The sequence below is a fragment of the Penicillium arizonense genome (assembly GCF_001773325.1).
Source record: "Penicillium arizonense strain CBS 141311 chromosome Unknown PENARI_contig040, whole genome shotgun sequence".
In the NCBI taxonomy this organism is placed as follows: Eukaryota; Fungi; Ascomycota; class Eurotiomycetes; order Eurotiales; family Aspergillaceae; genus Penicillium; species Penicillium arizonense.
This window is the reverse complement of record NW_019173317.1, coordinates 1-20,587: the sequence shown is the minus strand read 5'-3', so window position 1 is coordinate 20,587 and position 20,587 is coordinate 1. Positions and strand designations below refer to the sequence as shown.

At 48.3% G+C, this 20,587-nt stretch overlaps 7 protein-coding genes across 7 annotated transcripts; 4 read left to right on the top strand and 3 right to left on the bottom strand.

The window, feature by feature from the left end:
- Positions 1 to 129: 129 nt before the first annotated feature.
- On the top strand, positions 130 to 3,766 carry PENARI_c040G02830 (uncharacterized protein; the record flags this gene model as incomplete). The annotated part of the gene is made up of 3 exons (XM_022637064.1): positions 130 to 144; positions 198 to 3,025; positions 3,085 to 3,766. 3 exons carry the CDS (start codon positions 130 to 132, stop codon positions 3,764 to 3,766), a joined length of 3,525 nt encoding a protein of 1,174 aa, XP_022483070.1.
- Positions 3,767 to 7,724: 3,958 nt separating this feature from the next.
- On the bottom strand, positions 7,725 to 7,993 carry PENARI_c040G10662 (uncharacterized protein; the record flags this gene model as incomplete). The annotated part of the gene is made up of 2 exons (XM_022637087.1): positions 7,725 to 7,920; positions 7,986 to 7,993. The coding sequence occupies 2 exons, from the start codon at positions 7,991 to 7,993 to the stop codon at positions 7,725 to 7,727; spliced, it is 204 nt and encodes a 67-aa protein (XP_022483082.1).
- Positions 7,994 to 8,185: 192 nt separating this feature from the next.
- Positions 8,186 to 9,170, top strand: PENARI_c040G03722 (YoaK family protein; the record flags this gene model as incomplete). The annotated part of the gene is made up of 3 exons (XM_022637069.1): positions 8,186 to 8,477; positions 8,543 to 9,091; positions 9,163 to 9,170. The coding sequence occupies 3 exons, from the start codon at positions 8,186 to 8,188 to the stop codon at positions 9,168 to 9,170; spliced, it is 849 nt and encodes a 282-aa protein (XP_022483066.1).
- Positions 9,171 to 11,619: 2,449 nt separating this feature from the next.
- On the top strand, positions 11,620 to 13,143 carry PENARI_c040G10608 (uncharacterized protein; the record flags this gene model as incomplete). Its single annotated transcript, XM_022637086.1, has 5 exons — positions 11,620 to 11,882; positions 11,954 to 12,155; positions 12,218 to 12,790; positions 12,856 to 12,908; positions 13,137 to 13,143. The coding sequence occupies 5 exons, from the start codon at positions 11,620 to 11,622 to the stop codon at positions 13,141 to 13,143; spliced, it is 1,098 nt and encodes a 365-aa protein (XP_022483085.1).
- Positions 13,144 to 15,165: 2,022 nt separating this feature from the next.
- PENARI_c040G07201 (uncharacterized protein) lies at positions 15,166 to 15,347 on the top strand (the record flags this gene model as incomplete). Its single annotated transcript, XM_022637078.1, has 2 exons — positions 15,166 to 15,223; positions 15,301 to 15,347. The coding sequence occupies 2 exons, from the start codon at positions 15,166 to 15,168 to the stop codon at positions 15,345 to 15,347; spliced, it is 105 nt and encodes a 34-aa protein (XP_022483059.1).
- Positions 15,348 to 15,717: 370 nt separating this feature from the next.
- On the bottom strand, positions 15,718 to 16,831 carry PENARI_c040G06634 (magnesium transporter CorA family protein; the record flags this gene model as incomplete). Its single annotated transcript, XM_022637075.1, has 2 exons — positions 15,718 to 16,291; positions 16,344 to 16,831. The coding sequence occupies 2 exons, from the start codon at positions 16,829 to 16,831 to the stop codon at positions 15,718 to 15,720; spliced, it is 1,062 nt and encodes a 353-aa protein (XP_022483062.1).
- Positions 16,832 to 19,481: 2,650 nt separating this feature from the next.
- Positions 19,482 to 20,576, bottom strand: PENARI_c040G02591 (uncharacterized protein; the record flags this gene model as incomplete). Its single annotated transcript, XM_022637063.1, has 2 exons — positions 19,482 to 20,280; positions 20,338 to 20,576. Coding segments are annotated over 2 exons (1,038 nt in total), but the record flags the coding sequence as incomplete, so codon positions are not given.
- Positions 20,577 to 20,587: the final 11 nt, after the last annotated feature.

The following is a 20,587-nucleotide window of genomic DNA, read 5'->3' as shown; positions in this document are numbered from 1 at the left end:
GACCAGCAGCCTACCTGCATCTTCCAGTCCAACGTGACATCCGCCGTAACCTACAGAAGCGACCGGCTCTGATCACCATCGCCTGAAGACCGTGGGATTCGCCTTCACCAAGCGTCTGTGCCTTCAATCATGGTGCAGATACCGGTAAGTAGACCATTGCCTTTTCCCTCTTCGCATGCTGACCCCTATTTCTCTAGGACAACAACAATACCTTGAATGTGCCAGAGGTTGGTACTGCAGGAGGGAGTCTCACGAGAGATCAATCATTCAGCAATCTCAGCAGCCTCCGTGCGGCCGGCATGCAATCAGAAAGAAGCCGGGATCGAGCCCTGAGCGGCAGCACCGGCTCGACCATCAGCCCACATCTAGAATTACCCAACTCTAAACTCCAGATCGAGACGTGCGCCACCTCCATCGTGTCCTCGATGAACGAGCAGGAAGACGCACTGAGGCCCGACCCGGGCTGTGAGCAAGACTTTGTGGTTGAGAATAGCCCGTTTGCATATTCCCCGGGTCAGCTCAACAAGCTTCTGAACCCCAAGTCCATCTCGGCCTTTGTGGCCCTTGGGGGAATCCGGGGTCTAGCTAAGGGCCTTCGCACTGACCTCAAGGCCGGTCTCAGCTTCGATGAGACGACTCTGCCAGGCAGAGTCAGCTTTGAGGAGGCAATTGCATCTCACAAGGAGTCCACAGACATCAGGACGTCGATCCCAAACCCAGCTACGCCCCAGGCGGCATCTGGAGGAGCAACACACCCGGCCGGGTCCTCCCAAGCCTTCAGCGATCGCATTCGCATTTACAAACGCAATATGCTGCCTGAGAAGAAGCCAACGCCGCTCTGGAGACTCATGTGGATGGCGTACTGTGACAAGGTGCTGCTGCTCCTGACTGCGGCTGCCGCTATCTCCCTGGCACTCGGTCTCTATGAGACTTTCGGTGCTGACCACCCGCCTGGATCCCCCATGCCGGTCGACTGGGTAGAAGGCTGTGCGATCTGCATTGCCATTATCATTGTAGTTATGGTGGGCTCATTGAATGACTACCAGAAGGAACGAGCCTTCGTCCGGCTGAATGCTAAGAAAGAGGACCGCGAGGTGACTGCTATCCGCTCTGGGAAACTGGTCAAGATCTCTGTCCACGACGTCCTAGTGGGCGATGTGCTGAACTTGGAGCCCGGAGATCTAGTACCGGCTGATGGCATCTTTATTGATGGTCATAATGTGAAGTGTGATGAATCTTCTGCCACAGGAGAGTCCGATCAGCTCAAGAAGACTGGCGCAGATCAGATCTTGCGGCTGCTAGACCAAGGTCACACCCGGCAACAAGACTTAGATCCCTTCATTATCTCTGGCAGTAAAGTCCTAGAAGGTGTTGGTACCTATCTAGTAACCTCAGTTGGCGTTAACTCTAGCTATGGCAAGATCCTGGTGGCTATGCGTCAAGATATGGAGGCAACCCCCCTCCAGAAGAAGCTGGATGGGCTGGCTGGGGCGATTGCTAAGCTAGGCAGCAGCGCAGCGGCCCTGTTATTCTTTGTCTTACTCTTTCGTTTCCTGGGTTCTCTATCCAGTAACCACCGGACTGGCTCAGAGAAGGCGTCGCAGTTTACTGATATCCTTATCGTGGCCATCACTGTTATTGTTGTGGCCGTGCCCGAAGGCTTGCCGCTAGCCGTCACCCTGGCGCTAGCCTTCGCAACCACGCGCATGGTCAAGCTCAATAACCTCGTGCGTGTGCTAAAGTCGTGTGAGACCATGGGTAATGCGACCACTGTGTGCTCTGATAAGACCGGCACTCTGACCCAAAATAAGATGACGGTCGTGGTGGGCACCTTTGGTAATGATAGCTTCGACGATAAGAACCACAGTGGCAACGAGCGCCGATCATCTGCTTTCGCTAGTGAGATGGCTCCTATGGACAAGCGCCTGATTATTGAGTCCATCGCCATCAACTCAACCGCCTTTGAGGGAGACGATAATGGTGTGGTGGGCTTTGTCGGCTCCAAGACTGAGACGGCTCTCTTGGGATTCGCCCGTGATGTGCTCAACATGGCTTCACTGTCCCAAGAACGCTCCAACGCCACAGTCGTGCAGTTGATGCCATTCGATTCCCGCTGTAAATGCATGGGAGCGGTGCAGCAACTGCCTAACGGAACATATCGCTTCCTCGTCAAGGGCGCCTCTGAGATCCTGCTGGGTTACAGCTCAAGGGTGTGGATGCCGACTGGCGAGGTGCGCCTTAACCGAGTGGCGCGCGAGCATCTGGAGCATGTCATCGAGATGTATGCAAAGCAATCCCTCCGGACTATCTCGCTCATCACCCGGGAGTTTTCGCAGTGGCCTCCGCACAATGCGGTCAGTGCAGAGGATCCTACATCAGCCAATCTGGATCTCCTGCTAGAGGAGATGACCTTCCTCGGCGTCGTTGGGATTCAAGATCCTATCCGCCCTGGGGTTCCTGAGGCGGTCGCCAAGTGCCAGCACGCTGGAGTGAGTGTCCGAATGGTGACTGGAGATAACATGGTCACAGCCAAGGCCATCGCCACCGACTGCGGCATCTACACAGACGGCATCGTGATGGAGGGGCCGGTGTTCCGCACTCTGACTGACCGGCAATTCCAGGAGACTCTCCCCCAGCTGCAGGTCCTCGCGCGTTCGTCACCTGAGGATAAGCGGATCCTGGTCTCCAAACTGCGCGAGATGGGCGAAATTGTCGCTGTCACTGGCGATGGGACTAATGACGGACCCGCACTCAAAGCAGCTGATATCGGCTTCTCAATGGGTATTGCTGGCACTGAGGTTGCCAAGGAAGCCTCTGCAATTGTCCTTATGGATGACAACTTCGCCTCAATTCTGACTGCGCTTATGTGGGGTCGGGCAGTCAACGATGCTGTCCGCAAGTTCCTCCAGTTCCAGATCACCGTCAACATCACCGCTGTCTTCTTGACCTTTATCTCAGCCGTCTCGGACAGGGAGATGAGGTCTGTACTAACAGCCGTCCAGCTTCTGTGGATTAACTTGATCATGTGAGTTCAATTATTTGCATCATCTCAGGATTCATACTGACCTGTGTTTTCTCTTGTAGGGACTCCCTCGCTGCCCTGGCTCTCGCTACGGACCCTCCAACGGAGGAGATCCTCAACCGTAAACCTACCAAGCGTAGCGCTCCACTGATCTCGACCACCATGTGGAAGATGATCATCGGCCAGGCGATCTTCCAGTTGACTGTCACCCTGATTCTACACTTTGCTCGCGGCGATGGATTCCTCAACTACCCTGATGAAGAGAGGCGGTCAATTGTCTTCAACACCTTCGTGTGGATGCAGATCTTCAACGAATTCAACAGCCGCCGACTGGATAACAAGTTCAACATCTTCACCGGCCTGCATCGCAACTGGTTCTTCATCGTCATTAACTGCATCATGGTTGGCTGCCAGGTCGTGATTGCGTTTTTCGGCGGCAAGGCGTTCAGTATCGTTCCTATCAACGGCGTGCAGTGGGCCATCTGCATTGTCGTTGCCGCGCTCTGCTTGCCCTGGGCCATCTGTGTACGCTGCTTCCCAGATGAGTGGTTTGCCATCCTGGCCGGATTCGTCGGCAAGCCCTTCCTCCTTGTCTACCGCCCGCTGAGACGAGGCATGACCTGCCTGGGAAGTGTTTTCAAGCGTCGGGCCCAGAAGAATGAGGCTGCCAAGAACAACGGCGGGTTAGAGATCTCTTCCGCCACCAGCACTGATTTCAAAGATGTCGAGAAGGGACAGGCATAAGTCCCTTTGAAACTATTTTCGTAAACTTCTCATTTTCTTAAATTGCCAGTTACTATACCTTTTGCCTAGGACAGTGTGCCAGACTTGTCGCAACAAGAGCCCGACTTCTTCGCAGGATTGAACAACGGAATTATCCCATGACTCTCCAGGGTGTGCTGCTAGAGATACATACCGTCAGCCATCCCTTTTCAAATACTGTTTTTGCTTGATGTCCATATGCCCATGACCCGACTGCGATCCTTGACTTGCTTGGTGTCTGCACCATCAGAACTTGAGGTGGGAGAAAAGTGTCTTCCAATAGCGCTGCCACTTGATTGTCCGCCGTGGGACTGGGCTCAAATTCCTAGGGCATCGTGTCTATTTGGTCAGGCAGGAATGTCATTATTCATAATCCCCAAGGAACTCTTCAAGTTGGTTAATGAAGAACTTCTCGGTCCTATAATCTCTCATGTTAGTTGAAGACCTCTTGAAACTGTCACCGTGTACTAGACCACATTGTATGTAAAGACCCTAAAGCTAACTCGTCTGCCCAGACAACATACTCACCATTACTGGTCTTAGCGTCATAAGTTCGTCAAAGTAGTAAGACCAAGTCTGTTCGCATATTGTAGTCTCCAAATTCCAATTAGACTATTCTCAGTCTCGTCCATATCAGAAAACAAAAATGAAAAGATTGACCAATACCAAGAATCCAGTAAAATCATGCCACAATCCCAAGATAATTGCACCTTTTGAGAGGCAAAATCAGTAGTCCACATCCGGCTAAGCAAGTTCCTTGCCTTCTAGGCGGGTATCTTCAAGTTTCATACTCACTTTTTCTTTCCGCTAGGGGTTCGGTGCTAAGGGGAGGGGAATTGCTTACACATTTTCTTTTTTACTGGAGGGGGTGGGGGATGGATTATTTTAGGGAAGAAGATTTTGGTTCGCGATCATTAGGTTTAGAGATTTGTTGCCTTTGTTTGTTTAACCGATGGATATGCTCCGTTGATACGTAATCCTAGCAAAATGCACCTTTTCGTAGGTATTTTAACGAGATAAGAGAACTGGGAGTTTAGATGTAATGATCCTAACTTTAAAGAAGTCTTTAGTGGCCGGTATCTCCGTAGGAGTATAAGCAATCGGATGCTAGTTAGTCTCTATTTTATTATCATGTTAATAATGCAATTACTCCCGTAAATGCCCGTACCTAGTCGACTTAATATCTCTTAGCTCCCCTCCGAGCAGTCAAACTATATAAAGATTCCACACGAGCGTGGTTACGCACTTTAGCTTCTAAAAAATCATAAAAGTCGGGACCGATCTTGTCCCCTTTCTCTAAGTCGTGAACTAGTAAAGCTAGTTGTGAATGGCAGAGGAGCATAGTCCTAGTCCTATTAGCAAACTCGCTAGGCTACTAAATGTAGATTATATGAAATTCATCTTTTAAGCTTAGCTTGGGATATGAGCTTTAAGTTTAGGCGCACCAAGGCACAATAGTTTGGCGTCGCCTAATGTAGTCCACCGTCTATTCGACGGCCTCTATCCTCCACCGGTCTCGACTTCCTACCGCCCTTTCTTTTCACCCACCCTCCTTGGAAGAGGCTGCATGGCCTAATAGACTGCTCTACAATTTGTGAGTCAACGGCAAATTAACTGGTTCTAAGGGTAATCCTCATCACAATTCAACAAGTTACAACTTTCCGAGATTGCTCGTAGTTCATCTTTCAACAAATGCACGATGATTGTTTACTAAAGGAGCTTCAACGGTGCTTCCTGGCGCTGTCTAGACAGCAGGGCCCACTCGACCCACCTGAACTCGACTTCACCGTTGAAAATTGATTTTCTTTGATCTACAATCTTTTACTCAGAAGACGTGGTCAGCCAATAATTTAGGAATAGAGTCAGCGTGTAGACCGCCTCGTGAGTTTTCGGATTCTAGGGTGCAATATGGCCGGAAACGCCCAAAATCCCGAAGCATCCGCCGAAAAAACATGTACTTAGCCCGTCTCACGGAGAAGTATGCCTAGATAAACATCTGCATCGCACATCTTGCTGTATGCACATGCCTTTTTCATCAGAGTTGATTTACGACGACACTGTTTCTGGCGCTTTGCTTACTTGCTCGGAACAAGTCGACTCTGTTTAGTACAGAAGCCACTTCTAAGTAGTCCCGCCCCGTCCACGAATAAACACAAGCGTCACTTTTAGATAGGTAAAGAAGAGAGGAAATAAAACAAGGGAGCTAACTAAATAAATAGTCTCAATTTTGCATAATACCTTTGCAGTCCTTCTCGGCGCCGGTGCTTTTGTCAATACGAAAATTCCTCCAGAGTTGGCGAGACTAGGAGACTTGGTGAATGTGCTACCAGTTATTTCCGATACGCTACTTCTGCGCTAGTCGAAGATCTAGGCACAGAGCACTAGCATTGCACGAGTGACAACAACTGAAGTTCCACAAACTATCCTTGATGTCTAACTGGAATCGTGGGTTTGAAGACGGGATATAGGATAATACAATGGCTACATATTCTTACGAAGTTATTTACGACTTTCCTCAAGGCGATATTTATTCCGATGAAGGAGGGTGTGAAGCTTTAGATCAGACCGGGGCTTATTCCGTAACGAATCAGAAACTTTCTTATACGACTCTTAGGAGGAACATAAAGTCAATTTCTTGCGCAAGTTGACTCGTATAAAGCAAGCGTATTGGTTCCAGATATAAAGGTAGCCACGTTAGCCGCCATTCTCTCTCACATCATAGGCATCGTAAAACCACCCGATTTATCTACCCGTCTCGATGGCCAAAGCGGGCCTTATACACCGGTCAACGTTTGTCCAGCGCACGATAGCCTCAGTTCATTGATAGATATTATCCGCGGACTATACGAGCTTTACTTTTTATTAGGCAAATAGGTTGATATGATAAAAAAAGCACGCAGGCGAAATTACAGTACTCCTAGGTGGAGAAAGGAATCGCGCCAAACCAATGATGTTGAACAATAAAGAAAGAAGTACGACTGTATGATTGGTGGGGTGGGCTACACTAAATACAGTAGCATGAAACACAATATCATCCCCGAGAGATACGAGTCCACTAGGAGCCGTGGCTATAGCATATTGTCACGATTTATACTGTATCCGGCCAATTGGAGATATCAATGACTCTGTATTTTATTATCCCTATTTCCTGCTATTTATGGGGCCATTTCTAATTACATAAGTCTCCGGATATACTGTCTACCCGAAGCCATTCGATACTTCTATAGACCCGGTTTCATGCAGTTTTAGGATCAAAATTATGTAAAATCTGGGTTGAGTTGGGTCTAAATTGGGTTTTACTGGGGCTCCAGTATTGGGACTGGGTTGGGACCGGGTTAAGCTGGGTTGGGTATTGGGTCGGAGTCTTCGAGCCAAATTGGGTTATGCGGAAGTCCAATATTGAATATGGTTGGATTAGGCCGATATCCGTGTTAGAACTAGCCCTATCTTCAATGAACGACAGAATTGATTTCTTTACTCCTTGATAAGTACTACGGCGAATCACAGACTGCAACAGCCCACGGGGGTGGGATTTGCACGACTCCTGCAGTTTCTGCACACCGATCACCTGGCGATCACGGGGCGATCATGGGCCGATCACGGGCCGACCACTGGCCGATAGTTCCTCATCGATTTGACCCGCCTGCGATAGATCCGGCCGGTGTCTTCGGTTCGTGTTCGGCTTTATGCATCAATGTCCTGAAACAGCCACAGACTGGCAGTACGCCGGTCTACCGTCCGCGCGGTCCCCAACTGTGCCTCTTTTGTCTCAAGCGCGCTATCAGGGGCCGTATTCGCTATCCGGAAGTTGTCATAACTGACCGGCACGGGCGTGCTCTTGCCTCTTAGATGACGATGCCAAGATCTTTCGAGGGTCGAGGTTCACGTCAATCGCCAGTAGTGGGGTCTTGGCAGCTGGGTCAAGTTGGAACCGTCATCCTTAGCCAATCCACCGCGATTGGAAGAGGACCAGGATCTCGAGACGCTTCTTCGAGAGTCCAGGTACCTGTTGGTCAGTAGTTTGAACTTGTTGGAGGGGAGTCAAATGCGAGTACGTCTCTCTGAGAAACCGCCTTTCACGGTGCGGGACAAGATTAAGAGCTAATGCAACGTAGTGCTTGGCAACTTGTTGACCCCTGCAACCGTAGCGTGTTTCAACTGCAGTCAACCCTGCATAGCATAGCCCAGATTGCATCATTACTGTGACATGGCGAGAGCGCGGTGGAGGGTTTTAGCAATGATCATTCCCGTCCCGATGCTCTGCATAAGTGGCACGATGTACGACCATGTTGATCTCTGCGGGTAAAGGTGTACTGGCTACCCTCTGTCCTATATTCGACCTATTCGCCATCAGGATAGCGATGCTTCAATCCTCCTCCTCTCCCGAAGAAACCACTAACTATGGGATTGATTGATTTTGGCACACCTAGGGGTTCTTCCTCTCCTAATTTCGACGATGTCGAAAGGCAGACTCCCAAGCCTCTTTCTTTCACCAAAAGCCTTGAACTCTCCAGCATCAAATGCCACGCTTTTGGCCGAGATTTACGCTTCCGACATGCCCTTGGCGACTACTTGCTTTCGGAAATTGACGCCACATGGAGCGACCTTCCTCTGATGGGCTGTGGATACGTGAGCGGCTTGATTGACGGGTTGTCGTACAATGCGTGGGGAAATTTCTCGAACATGCACACGGGTAGGGACCAAAGCATGTCTTTCCCGAAGAGCGAGCTCTAACTACGGTCGAATGCACGTCAACAGGTAATACAATCTTCGTCGCTTTAGGAGTGTCCGGGAAGCCCGACAGCGAACCCATGCTGTGGGCTAAGGCCCTCGTTGCCGTTACAGTGTTCCTAGTCGGCAACGTTTTTTTTGTCTACGGCTCGCGATACCTGGGTCCTCTCCGGCGCTTCACCTTGATAGTATCTTTTGCCATTCAGACAGCCCTCCTCCTCGGAGCCGCCCTTCTTGTTGAAGAAGGGATTGTTAGTCCCAGTCTGGACCATCAAATTCCGATTGACTGGCTTCAGGTTCTCGCAATCTCGTTGATTGCGTTTCAAGCCGCGGGTCAAATTGTCGCTTCGCGATTCCTGGCCTTCACCGAGATCCCCACAGTTGTTCTAACAGTCCTGATATGCGACTTGTTTGTTGACACCAAGCTATACCAGCGTCCCTGGAGCTCGAATCCGAAACGAAACCGAAGACTAGGTGCCGTTCTTTCACACTTTCTGGGTGCCATGACTGCAGGTGGAATGGCGAAGGAGACCGGGCTCGCAAGTGGCTTGTGGCTTGCCGCGGCTCTGAAGGCTTGTATTACCTTAGTTTGGTTCGGGTGGAGGAGGAAAGGCTGGGAAGGATCGCACATGTTAAGCAGCACCCAGTAATGTAAAAAGCCCGTTTACACCCTCGACTCACCTCAGCGCCCGCTTTTCTTGCGAGGAATGTTGATGCTATTCACCTTTCTTTTGGGAGGATGGTTTAGACGCATAAGCCAACTAGGGCACCACTTGCAAGGACATAACCCCACGGAAGTTCGTCCTAAACGATAATGTAGGAGATGTCTTTACCTGGTCTGGTCTCAGATTGCTTTTGCTAGACCCCGATGGGGCTTCAACCGTATTTCCTATCCCACGGGGGTGGCCCCAGTCTGCTTGACTGGGGATTATGGTTTCCGCTTCAGTATGGGAGAAAAGAAGTGGGCCCTGCTAGATTGGGAATTAATTTCCTCGCTGGACTGGGCATTCCTACAGGCCTCGTATCGGGCGCAAATTTTGGCTACTTTCAATAGCGGTCTGAATTATCTCCTATTTTCTTCGGAGTATACACAGTCCACTAATTATCGAGAAAATGGTGATTGAAAACCGGAGATGGTTTGATACGAAAATAGACTATTATGGGAGGCGACTGGCACCTAAGACGTTTCTTTAACACTTTAGAGGAATTGAACACCGTAATTATCCTTGCCTATAATGATTATGGGGCGGGAGTAATTAAATTTAGGGAGTTTTCAAAATGCCCACCTCTTATTTCACGTTGCTTTTAGATTACTCAACCTTAACCTTATTCGTAGACAATTCTCACGTTTTACTCAGCTTACGTCGTAGATATATATCGTCACCTACGAATTCATTTCAGAATAGAACACTAAATTTTTCACTAATGGTCGTCATTCCCAACATACGTCCTCGAGGTCCAGAAACTAGGAACCTCGATCTGGCACGGTGCAGGAAAGATTCCCCAAAAAGACGACACCGGAGCGAGGTCTCGTGCGAGGATAACAGGGATGATGATGACGACCCTGCTGATAGCGACTATATGCACGACAGCGCTGATGACCTAGGTGAGATATCTGTAATTCCTCACCGAACGAAAAGGGTACGACGAACTGCAGCGCCCCGTGCAGCTAAATCTTTCCGGTATAATTCTATACGTAACGTAGGAATAAGGCAAAATTACTCGATATACCTATAGATTAAACCCCCTTAATAAGCTTGCGTGATATTAAAACTATTCCTATCCAAAGCATTTATAACGCGACAAAATACTTTTTAAAAGGCCGTCTATTTATTCATAGTCGAGGAACAATTAGAGCACTCGTGCGTACGGGAATTAGGTGCAACTCTATTATATTCTAGGAACTAAGTTAGCAGCCGACCTACTAAGCTATATCACCCTAAAATATCTTGAGCTACGACTACTAATAGGCTGACGATATTTCTACCCGAGGATAATCAGCTTTTGATTGAATTAAAAGAGGGTCATGGCTTACTATAGAAGTAAATCGTAAAATCTTTCCCTAAAAGGTCGGAAGGTTCTCTCTAGGTGCGGTATTATACACGCCTTAAAAGACCGATGTACTAGAAGCTCTGGGCAAATTCCTAACGGAAGAACAGAAATTGTGAATAAAGCCAAAGCTATGTCTAGGGAAAGAGGATCGAGAAATGTGTGTCAAGGGAGCGATATATTCCACCTCGGCGCAGACGGATAGTCGAGTGCTACTCCCAATTTGACACAGCGGCTTCGAGTACTTATCGTCTCTCAGCTAGAAGGTCATACCATCAATGGAATATCCTACGTTTGTCAAATGCGCAAGAATTGCACGTACCATGTTGTTTCAAAGTATGGCTGCAGAGTTGCTAAATCGTCTAAATACAGATGTACTACAAGGTAAATTTTCATGCTTGAAGTCCTTTTGTAGGACCAGAGAGGGCGGTTGTAGGACAAGAAAGTGGTTGTGAAAAGCGCATTTCTGGGTAACCGAGCCTACACCAGAAAGCAGCCGCAGCTCTTGAACCTTATCTTGGCATTCCAAAGTGGAAAAAGGGATATTCTAAGGCGCGATTTATTCCCCACACATGACGCGTATCCCAATATGTGTTCAATCAAGTCGATTTATGGTCTATATTGCAATTTTCTATGCAATTGCACGTGATAAATTGCGAATAAAACTTGCGAATATGAATCACGAATATTACTGATTCCGACGAATATTCGTGTTCGCAACAGCCCTAGTGCTGCCTTGGCTTGTCTGGCTGCGTCTAGATATCTACCATGGATTCGTAGCCGCCACGGCGTTATGTGAATCGGAACGGTTCCACGGGTTCTCGTTACTAGCGTGCACCACGCCACCGAGCTCGCTTTGCAATGTTAACGGCCTCCCGGGTCCCACGCGAGCATTGTCTGTGTTGGCTGTCTTGCAGCTTGTGCCGTGTAAAAACAACTGCATCCTTTCTCTTTCTCTCCTTCTGTATAGAATTGGTGGGCATGGGATCTTGATCGAACCCGTTGGTGCCAGAAACATCTCCCACCACGGCCGCCGCCCTCTATGTCATGACATCATGGCTCCCGCGCCCTCGCAGCGACAGCTCGCCGCTATCTCAGTCACAGAGCGCGTTTGCTCTGCTGTTTCGCTGATTGGCACATCTATTATCATAGCTAGTTTCATCGGCTCGCGCTCATTTCGGAAGCCGATCAACCGCCTCGTGTTTTATGCATCTTGGGGAAATATGATGGCTAATATAGCAACGTTGATTTCGCAATCGGGGATCCACGCTGGCTCTGGGAGCTCCTTGTGCCAGGTCCAGGCTTTTTTGATTCAGTGGTGAGTTAGCCTTTTCTTTTTTTCTCTTTGGCTTGGTGCTTAAAGTGCAGTGCGTATCTAATGGTAGGTAGGTTCATGCCCGCTGACGCTTTGTGGGCCTTTGCCATGGCGTGCAATGTCTACTTAACATTCTTCCACAAGTATAACTCAGAGCAACTGCGCCAGATCGAGTGGAAGTATGTCGTGTGTTGTTACGGCTTGCCCTTTATCCCATCCTTCATATACTTCTTCATCCAGACCCAGGCCCGGGGCCGGGTCTACGGCTCCGCAATTGTAAGACAGAACACCCATAGAACCACGTACCCTTCTAAAATGTTCTAATGTTCGTTGCATAGCTCTGGTGCTGGGTCGCATTGCCCTGGGACTACCTCCGCATCGCCGTATTCTATGGCCCTGTGTGGTTTGTCATCTCCCTCACCTTCGCCATCTACCTGCGCGCCGGGTCCGTCATCTACCAGAAACACCGCGAGCTGCGCAACCTCTGCGGTATCGAGTCCTTCGGCTCTGACAACCAGCCTGATGCCCCGCTTATCATACCCGCCGGCATCCAGGTCACCAGCGAAATCGCCTGCTTTGCGCCAGTGCACCGGCCCCTGTCGGCTAGTGACGTCCCCACCCGCAACTTCACGGCCTCCTCGTTTAGCCCGTACTCCGTCAGGATCGATGGTGGCCCGATCGATCCCTTCAGCATGCTGCAGAACTTAGAGGAAAGCTCCGCGCCTATCCAGGGCCCGAGTCACCCCCGGCCCGACCCACGTCCGCTCGGTAACGAGTTGTCTCTCAAATCGGCGCAGCACGAGTGCGGCGACTCGTATGCGCAGCGGCGGAAGGCGATAGAGGCGAGCTCTGCGGCGTGGGTGTATACGAAATACGCGATGCTATTCTTCATCGCGCTGCTTGTGACGTGGGTAGGTGGTTACATTCGCTTTACTCAATTTAATTCAGCACAGCGTCCAAGTCTAATCTGGTACAGGTTCCCTCGACGGTCAACCGAGTATACGCGCTCGCTCGCCCCGACGACTTCTCGTTCGGGCTCAACTATGCGTCGGGTTTTGTGCTTCCTCTGCAGGGATTCTGGAATAGTCTTATTTATGTGTCGATCTCGTGGCCGGCGTTTAAAACGCTGTGGAGGAATCTACGGAGCCGCTCGACGGGTTTGCGACACATTTAGTTGCTTGTCATGTCATGCGACGACCCGAGTAGTACCTAGCTAGGTTGGTGGGTAAATTGGAGTCTAAGGGTTTGCTTAATTAGAGTCTAGGTTATATAGTGTCGATTTGTCTTTTTTGATATCCACAGCGGGAAGGCAATGAACCGCATCTGCGAACTGTCAATTCAGACTCAATATTCCTCACTTAACATAATCTCAATAAAAACGAAACCTGCATTAAATATGGCCCAAGAGGATAGACGCGCATGTCAAAGGCCCATGGCCGCAGCCTCTTCCTCGATACAGTTAAACCTCTACGCTCTTACGACTTCATTGCCGGAAAACAATTCCGATATTTGCGAGTCCTGGTTGGATGTAATAGCCGACACCGGCTTTTCAGACCAATTTTCAAAATAGTTAACTGTGTGTAAGATATACTTTGCACTGGTTGCACTGTTTGGTAAATAACGGTGCTATAACATTGACATAGTTTATTGCTATAGCGACTGGTAAAGTGAGGCTGGAAGAATAAGCAGCCTTTCGTTGATAGGGGGGAAACGGCCCTGTCCTTTAACAGCTAGACACAACGGAGTTTCTGTCGGTAATCGGAATGGTTAACGTTAACTTGTGAATTCCGTACATGTATTTTTACTGACCCGTAGACGCTAATCTCCACGGCTATATATAGTGGTGTCTGGCTATGATGTTTTCTGATATTAACATTCTTTCCACCTATTAGACATGAGTGGCAAGATCTAGAATTGGCGACCAGTCAGCGCAATTTTAATAGGCATATTTCCGTCTAGAAAGTGGGTATTGCGATCAATATTTTGTACATTGACAAGTCGTTCGATAAATTTGACACTTTCATCACATTCTTCGTAACAGAATTACGCCATCTCGTCCACCTAGATAATAGTAAATTAACTTCAGCGAGGGGTCGGGGTAATTAAAATCATCCATCTTATACACTACATAAGACACACGTCGTAAAGTTTGGACTAGCTCCTTACTACCTTAATTGACCCCTATATAGCGCCACTCGGTTGAAATTTTCATTCACAAACTTTAGTCCGTATTGGCGTGAGATCTCGTTTTTGTTCAATAGGTTATCAGGCACTCACGGTTGTTTTTCCCGTGCCTGTGCCCTCTTTCGACGACTCTTTAGGCCATATGTTGCATTTAACAAGCATGCCCTCCAAAGCAAGTCCTAGTAGGAAAGATACCGTGCGTTATACCTTCGGAGTATGTACCTAAGCGAGTAGGAAATAGTTATTTACTTTGCGCAGGTAGCTAGTACTTTTATATTCGTTGACGAATTTATCCACCTTTTCTCCAGCTATTCATGTCATTAAGAGATATACTGGTATCCAAATATTCTAGATATGCAAACGACCTAGCGCTAACGGAGTAGTGCTCGACTAAGGCTATAAGGGCACTATTCTGATGAGTTATAGTCGATTATTACGGGTCTTGAATCTCTCCCGCGCAAACCATGGTGACTTACAGTAGCGTGTGACTTGAAAGAGGCGTGTTCCCGATGCTACATTTATTTTGACAGGCTTGCTCAGGTCGAATATAGTGGACTTCGTTATTCAAGCCGCTATTGTAGAGGATGTAAGAAAGAAGGCCGAGAGCTCCTAGAAGACTGCATTTCACATTACCACATGCTTTAAGACCCCCTAAAATGTCCGCTGAACAACCTAGTCACTCTTCATTTAAAAAGGCTAAGCGGAAACCACAGCCGAACCTAGATCTAGACCAGTAGGGCGGAATAAAAACTCCAAGGTGTCCAGCCGGATCCTCTCCGCCTGCGATACATGCCGAATAACAAAAAGCCGATGTACCGGAGAGAATCCGTGCCTGATATGCGAAAGGTCACAGATAGTCTGGAACTATGGCCCCAGTGATAAGCTCGGTCGACCTAAGGGCAGCAAAAACAGGCGGAAGTCGATGCAGCAATCCCTGAACATAAACAAGGATCAAAGGAGCGGGCCATAGGGAGGCAATGGTGGTATCATGCAGTGGATCTAACGCGAACAGTAACAACCACAACTTCAATAACAGCTGTACCAGCCGGAGCTAAACGTGATTGAGTTCGAGGTCGACATAAAGTACGCACTTGATCCCACAATGGCTTTTGGTGATGGCAACACACCGACTGGGGATAGCAGCCGTGGCCTTATGCTTGGTATGAGTTCGGGTTTGCTCGACCAGCAAATTGTAAACGATGACACGGGCTAAAACCATGATTTTTGCTTTTTTCAGGTATCATCAACCAACTCACCGCATTCACACATATTCTTGGCAACTAACTTTCATTTCGCTTCTCAGATTGCAAGACATCCCGTTGGCTTTCAAATCACCCACTTTCCATAATTGACCCGGGACATATCTTCCCACCGAATGGAGCGATCGGTCTTGATGACAATACATTCTCACACAATAACTCTGCTCTATTGGGGCACTCCCACGCATCGTCATTTCAGCCTTAACAAGCGAGCGATGCTTAAGCCTACCATGTCGAGAGGCCTTGACAGAACCTCAACAAGTGGGGAAATTAATACCAGCGTAATGATGTACACTAAACTTGAAATGGCGGAAGATTGATCTCGTACGAGCACGGCTGTAGCTGTTTAACTACATATCATTCATAAGCTTGTATCTCGTCAATATCCCAATTCACTAAATGACCTGGGTTTTTCTGGCGATCACCAGAAGAAGCAAGATAAGCCCTAAAATGAGCCCTAGGATGCCAAACCACCAGGCCAAGCTGGCCACATGCAGCCCAGGCACCTCTACATTCATACCAAAGAGACCGGTAATGACCTGCATCGTGACAACGATCGCCCCGATAACAGTCAGCCGACTAAGAGCGTCCACGATTTGATTTCGTGTACAAGTGGAGTCAAATGAGAGCTGGGCAAGATACTTCGACTGCGACCGAGACAACATCTGCTCTGCAATGTTTAGGTTGGCTATCATAGTCAGGACGTGGTCCTGGATGTCGCCAAGGTAGAGTGCAACCTCTCCGGGCGTGGACCCTAAGCTACCACAGTGGCGGGCGAAACATCGGACGACATCCGTCTTCTCGTGCAGATGTTGGCGGATGTGAGTGACATCTTTGCGATAATTGTAGATGCTCCGGAGGGCTAGTCCAATGTCTTCGGGTCGCGTGACAGAAACACCGTCTTCTATTATCTCCACGCCTGTTTGTATACGGTCGATTAAGGGAGCGAACCCATCCACAATATCATCGCTGGGGCCGTTAGCATATATTCTATATTTATAAGGGCATAACAGGGCCATACATGAGGGCGTAGCAGATCCAGTCACTAGTCAAAGCTAAGTGGCTCTGATGCTCCTTTATGCGGCTCCACACATGAGTAGGATGCTGGCTATTGTCATATGTAAAGGTGATCACACTTTCGCGGAAGACAATGCTGTAGACATTGGCGGACGAGATCCGGACTCCTGTCGCTATCTTAGGCTGCTGTGGAGCCCGCAGGGAAACTAAATAGTAGGGGCCAAAAAGCTCAATTTTTTCTCGGGGCTCGCGGACCTTGATGTCCTCGGTGGTCAGCGGGTGGATATCCAGCATGCGCGATAGTATCTCGATGTCCTCGTCGGATGGCGAGGCAGCGTGGAGCCACCACAATCCACTGTGCAAACCCGTCTCTAAAAGGGTCTCGAAGACAGAACAGGTCGACTTCAGCTGCGGGATACTGGAAGCATGGGTAATTGTATTGATCTGGGTACTAAAGAAACTGTAATGCGGGGTCTCGCAAGCGGCCTCCATCATGGGACGTTTCTCCGGGAGAGAAGGGTCTACATTGTTGAGGGTGGAATTCGGCGCTCGGGGGGGAAGGTCAACCACCGACCCCATACTGTGGATTTGAGCACACACACGACGTAAATCATATAGAAGGGTGATTGTGGTCGAAGGAGAAGACGATGGACAGTTTGTAAAAGAGCGAGTGTGACGAGGAAAAGAAAGAAAAGACTGCTGTCTACGCACGATGGCTCCCAAGTCTTGGCATTGTGGCGCAGTTAATTTATTCAAGGGCATTCTTGAAAGGACCCCAGGACCCGATTCGGACCCACTCTCCACTCGCTAAACCTAATTAGGCCTCATGCAGTAATTGTATTTTCAATGCATTAATCCAGTAAAAATGCATTTGTACTTGGTAATGCTCGATGCCCGGAGTATCGGCGGTCATGAACCTTAGATACTAGATACTACAAGCAAACTAGAACGCCGGTTGTGAGAGTGTCACCCCGCGAAGGCTCGTTTTTAAGATAGTGGTAGGGATCTCTATACCAGGAGTGGATCCAGCTAGCGCTTACTAGACCCCGACCTAGCTTTAGCCGTGTTCTCCCAGCAGCAGAGCATGGTTTGTTGAGATTCATGGCCTCTCCAGGCATCTCCAGGCATGAAATGCCTGCTTCGCCAAGCATGAAGCTCATGATCAGCATTGACCTACCATGTAGAGTATAGTTCAGGAGAAATGCTTCTCATTAAATAGGATCTCTCTCTCATGGAGAGAGAGATCAGACTTAAACCACCTCGTTGGTTCTTGGCAAGAGCTTCCTAGCATCATTCATCGTATTCTCCATTCAAAATTTCAACATGGTTGAACGCATGAAGCCGGGTGTTACCCCTCAAAAAAGCAACGGCCGTCGCTTTAATCCAGTAGTGGATATCGACGGGAAATCTGCTGAAAATAAAATTAGTAGTTACTGACAGGGACTATCGCAAAGTTGAGACAGCTCCCATATCCAAAGGAGCCGATCGGATATTCTTAGTTACATGATTGCAAAGCTTTCAATAAATTGGTTGTATTTACGGTAGAATTAATTTGGCTCTTACAGCTCGTTCTATGATATAGGGATTGTATTGCAGAGTAGGTTCGAGTGACTTACAATCGCTGCCTAAAGCGATGAGTTTGGCTACGCAGGTAAGAGAGTCTATCGTACACGATATGTAATTAAGCCAGGTAATTTTCGAGCTTCACCTCATCTACACCTAGTAGGTCATTGATATTGAGCGTATTGCCTGATTTTAGTTAAACCGGGAATCCGGTGTTTGCATTCGACCATCTCAATCAAATTGGAGGATGTATACCAACTTCACCAAGTGGTTAGCTAGAGATAAGAGATGGCTCAAGAATTGAAACAATGCAAATTAATATAGCTATCATATAGGTGAGATGGCAAGGAAACCTCCGCGGCACGTCCGTGAGACTTTGACCACCCCGACACTTACCACAACACTCACCAAATCTCGGTCACATCTCGAATTATAATCATAGACTTTCCTCTACACAAATGCTGCATCTAATGCGACGACGGAACTCTATCGGGTCGCAAAATATCTAGGCAGAAAGCTTAGGAATATGGCAGTCGATAACGAAGGAAGTTCAATCGCGAAGTTTACACTGAAAGCCCCTTTTATGGGAAAAGAAACTACGTTGGCAATCTTCATCAATCAAAGCCTGACTTCGTACGGGGTCACGAGTGCACCAAACGCGTCGGATCGCGCGTTAAACCGACTTTTCAAAGGCTACCAGCTTTCGATCAAGGCGCTTTCTACTAGGGAAGGAAAACAATTAATTACGGCTACAGACGAGTAAATAGTCCAGAAGTAGCACCGCTGGGAGCGGTAATTGAGATCGGTCCCTGAACATCGATGTAGAGGTGCCAGCGATAAGAGCAGCGCATTGATCGAGACAACTTGCGCTAGTAGCGAGTGTTCAGTGCGGGGGGACGGGATCGCCCATCAGAACTTTGGCGATGTTGGCGATGTTAGCTATGATGTAATGTAAACCTTAACGAATTCAAAAGTAGTGGGGCGCGCGTATTTTCTGATACATATAAACTAGATAGACTCTTAATTCACATGATACTTTTACTTAGAAAATTCGCTTTTCGGCAATAGATCCTAATCAACTCCACTATTACTAGTGGAGGCTTTGCGTGGCCGAGTATCACTTTCGACTGTTACAATATATTTGAAGTATAGAGAGGCAACTTCTTTCTCGAAGGCGGCATCGGTATTGAATAACAGAAGGCTTCTTTTTAAAAGAAAGGAAAAGGTTATAAGGAGAGCTAAATATCAACTTTTGCATGATTCTTACACCTCATACTACAAAAAGTTTTCTTCCGAAGTTATCTTAGAGGTGAGAGAAAATACAACATTGCCAGAGATGTTATGGTTCAGTGTGGCAAGAACTCAGCGGTCACTCAATTTCAAAGCTAAATAGAACCAAAACTCGATGTCCAATTGAAGGTTTTATCGCTGATCTATTCATCCCGACTAGTGAGAAACTATGCCGTGTCTGCTGACAAATGTCCTCAGTGTGCCAGCTTTCCTTGATTTGTTCTGTCAACAAAGCAAGGGAGAGATGTCCGAGGAAACGCTTTTGGGGCCGCATAAGAACCCTGCAAGATTAAGGAGAAGTCGTGATTATATTTGGAGGCACCGAGGCTTGCGATGGCTCCTGAAGACGTTCAGGAGTATCCTGTTGCCACTGCATCATCGAAACAGGCCCTTCCTTGTCTCTAGTCTGAGAATTCGTTGACTCCTGAACAGGAAAATTTTCATTGTGTTTTGAGACTCGCCGAAAAGAAACCCGGAGGATGAATCGGGTGACGGGTCGGAAGGAAGCCTTGGTACCTCTACTAAAGGCCTGGAGGCCCTTGACAAATGGCCGCATGATGACCGATAGACTGCCGACGACGGCATTGAAAAAGAAAGCAAAACGGTGGTCGGGGACTATGCGTAGGATCATGGCCCACGGCATACACCCCACGGCACAGATGAGACAAACAGCCCATAAAATCCCACTGAGACGAGTCACGCGAAATGCCTGGCCGCCAATGAATACAATCATTATTTGTCCGCCGACAATAACGGCATTGATGCCCAAAAACCAGTAGTTTCGAAACATGCCCTCGAAGACATTGAACTTGTTGTCGAGGCGGCGGCAGTTAAATTCGTTGAAAACCTGCATCCACACGAATGTGTTGAAGACAACTGTGGAAAGCTGTTTGGATCGAAGATCTGGGTCGTTGCTGTCAAGCTGTGGATTCAAAAGTTGGTCCCCGGCGAAGTACAGCATGAAGATCACAGCGAGTTTGTAGACTGTTTGTCCGAGGATCATCTTCCACATGTTCATGGTGAAGAGTGGGGCACTTTTGGGTACGGGTTTTCGATCCAGAATTTCTGCTGTCGGGCCATCGGTGGCTCTGTTTCACGTCGTGTTAGCGAAAGAACATATATGCCACAGGAAGGGTTCCGCTTACAGGGCTAGTGCAGCAAATGTGTCCATTATGAGATTCACCCAGAGCAGCTGCACAGCATTAAGTACGGGGTTATTCGAATCGCTATAGATGGACGACACAAACGTCAGAATAACGGCCGTGATGTTGACCGTGATTTGAAACTGAAGGAACTTAGCAACGGCGTCGTTTACCGTCCGTCCCCAGGCGATCGCCGTAACGATGGATCGGAAATTGTCATCCAGGAGGATAATTGAACTAGCCTCTTTGGCTA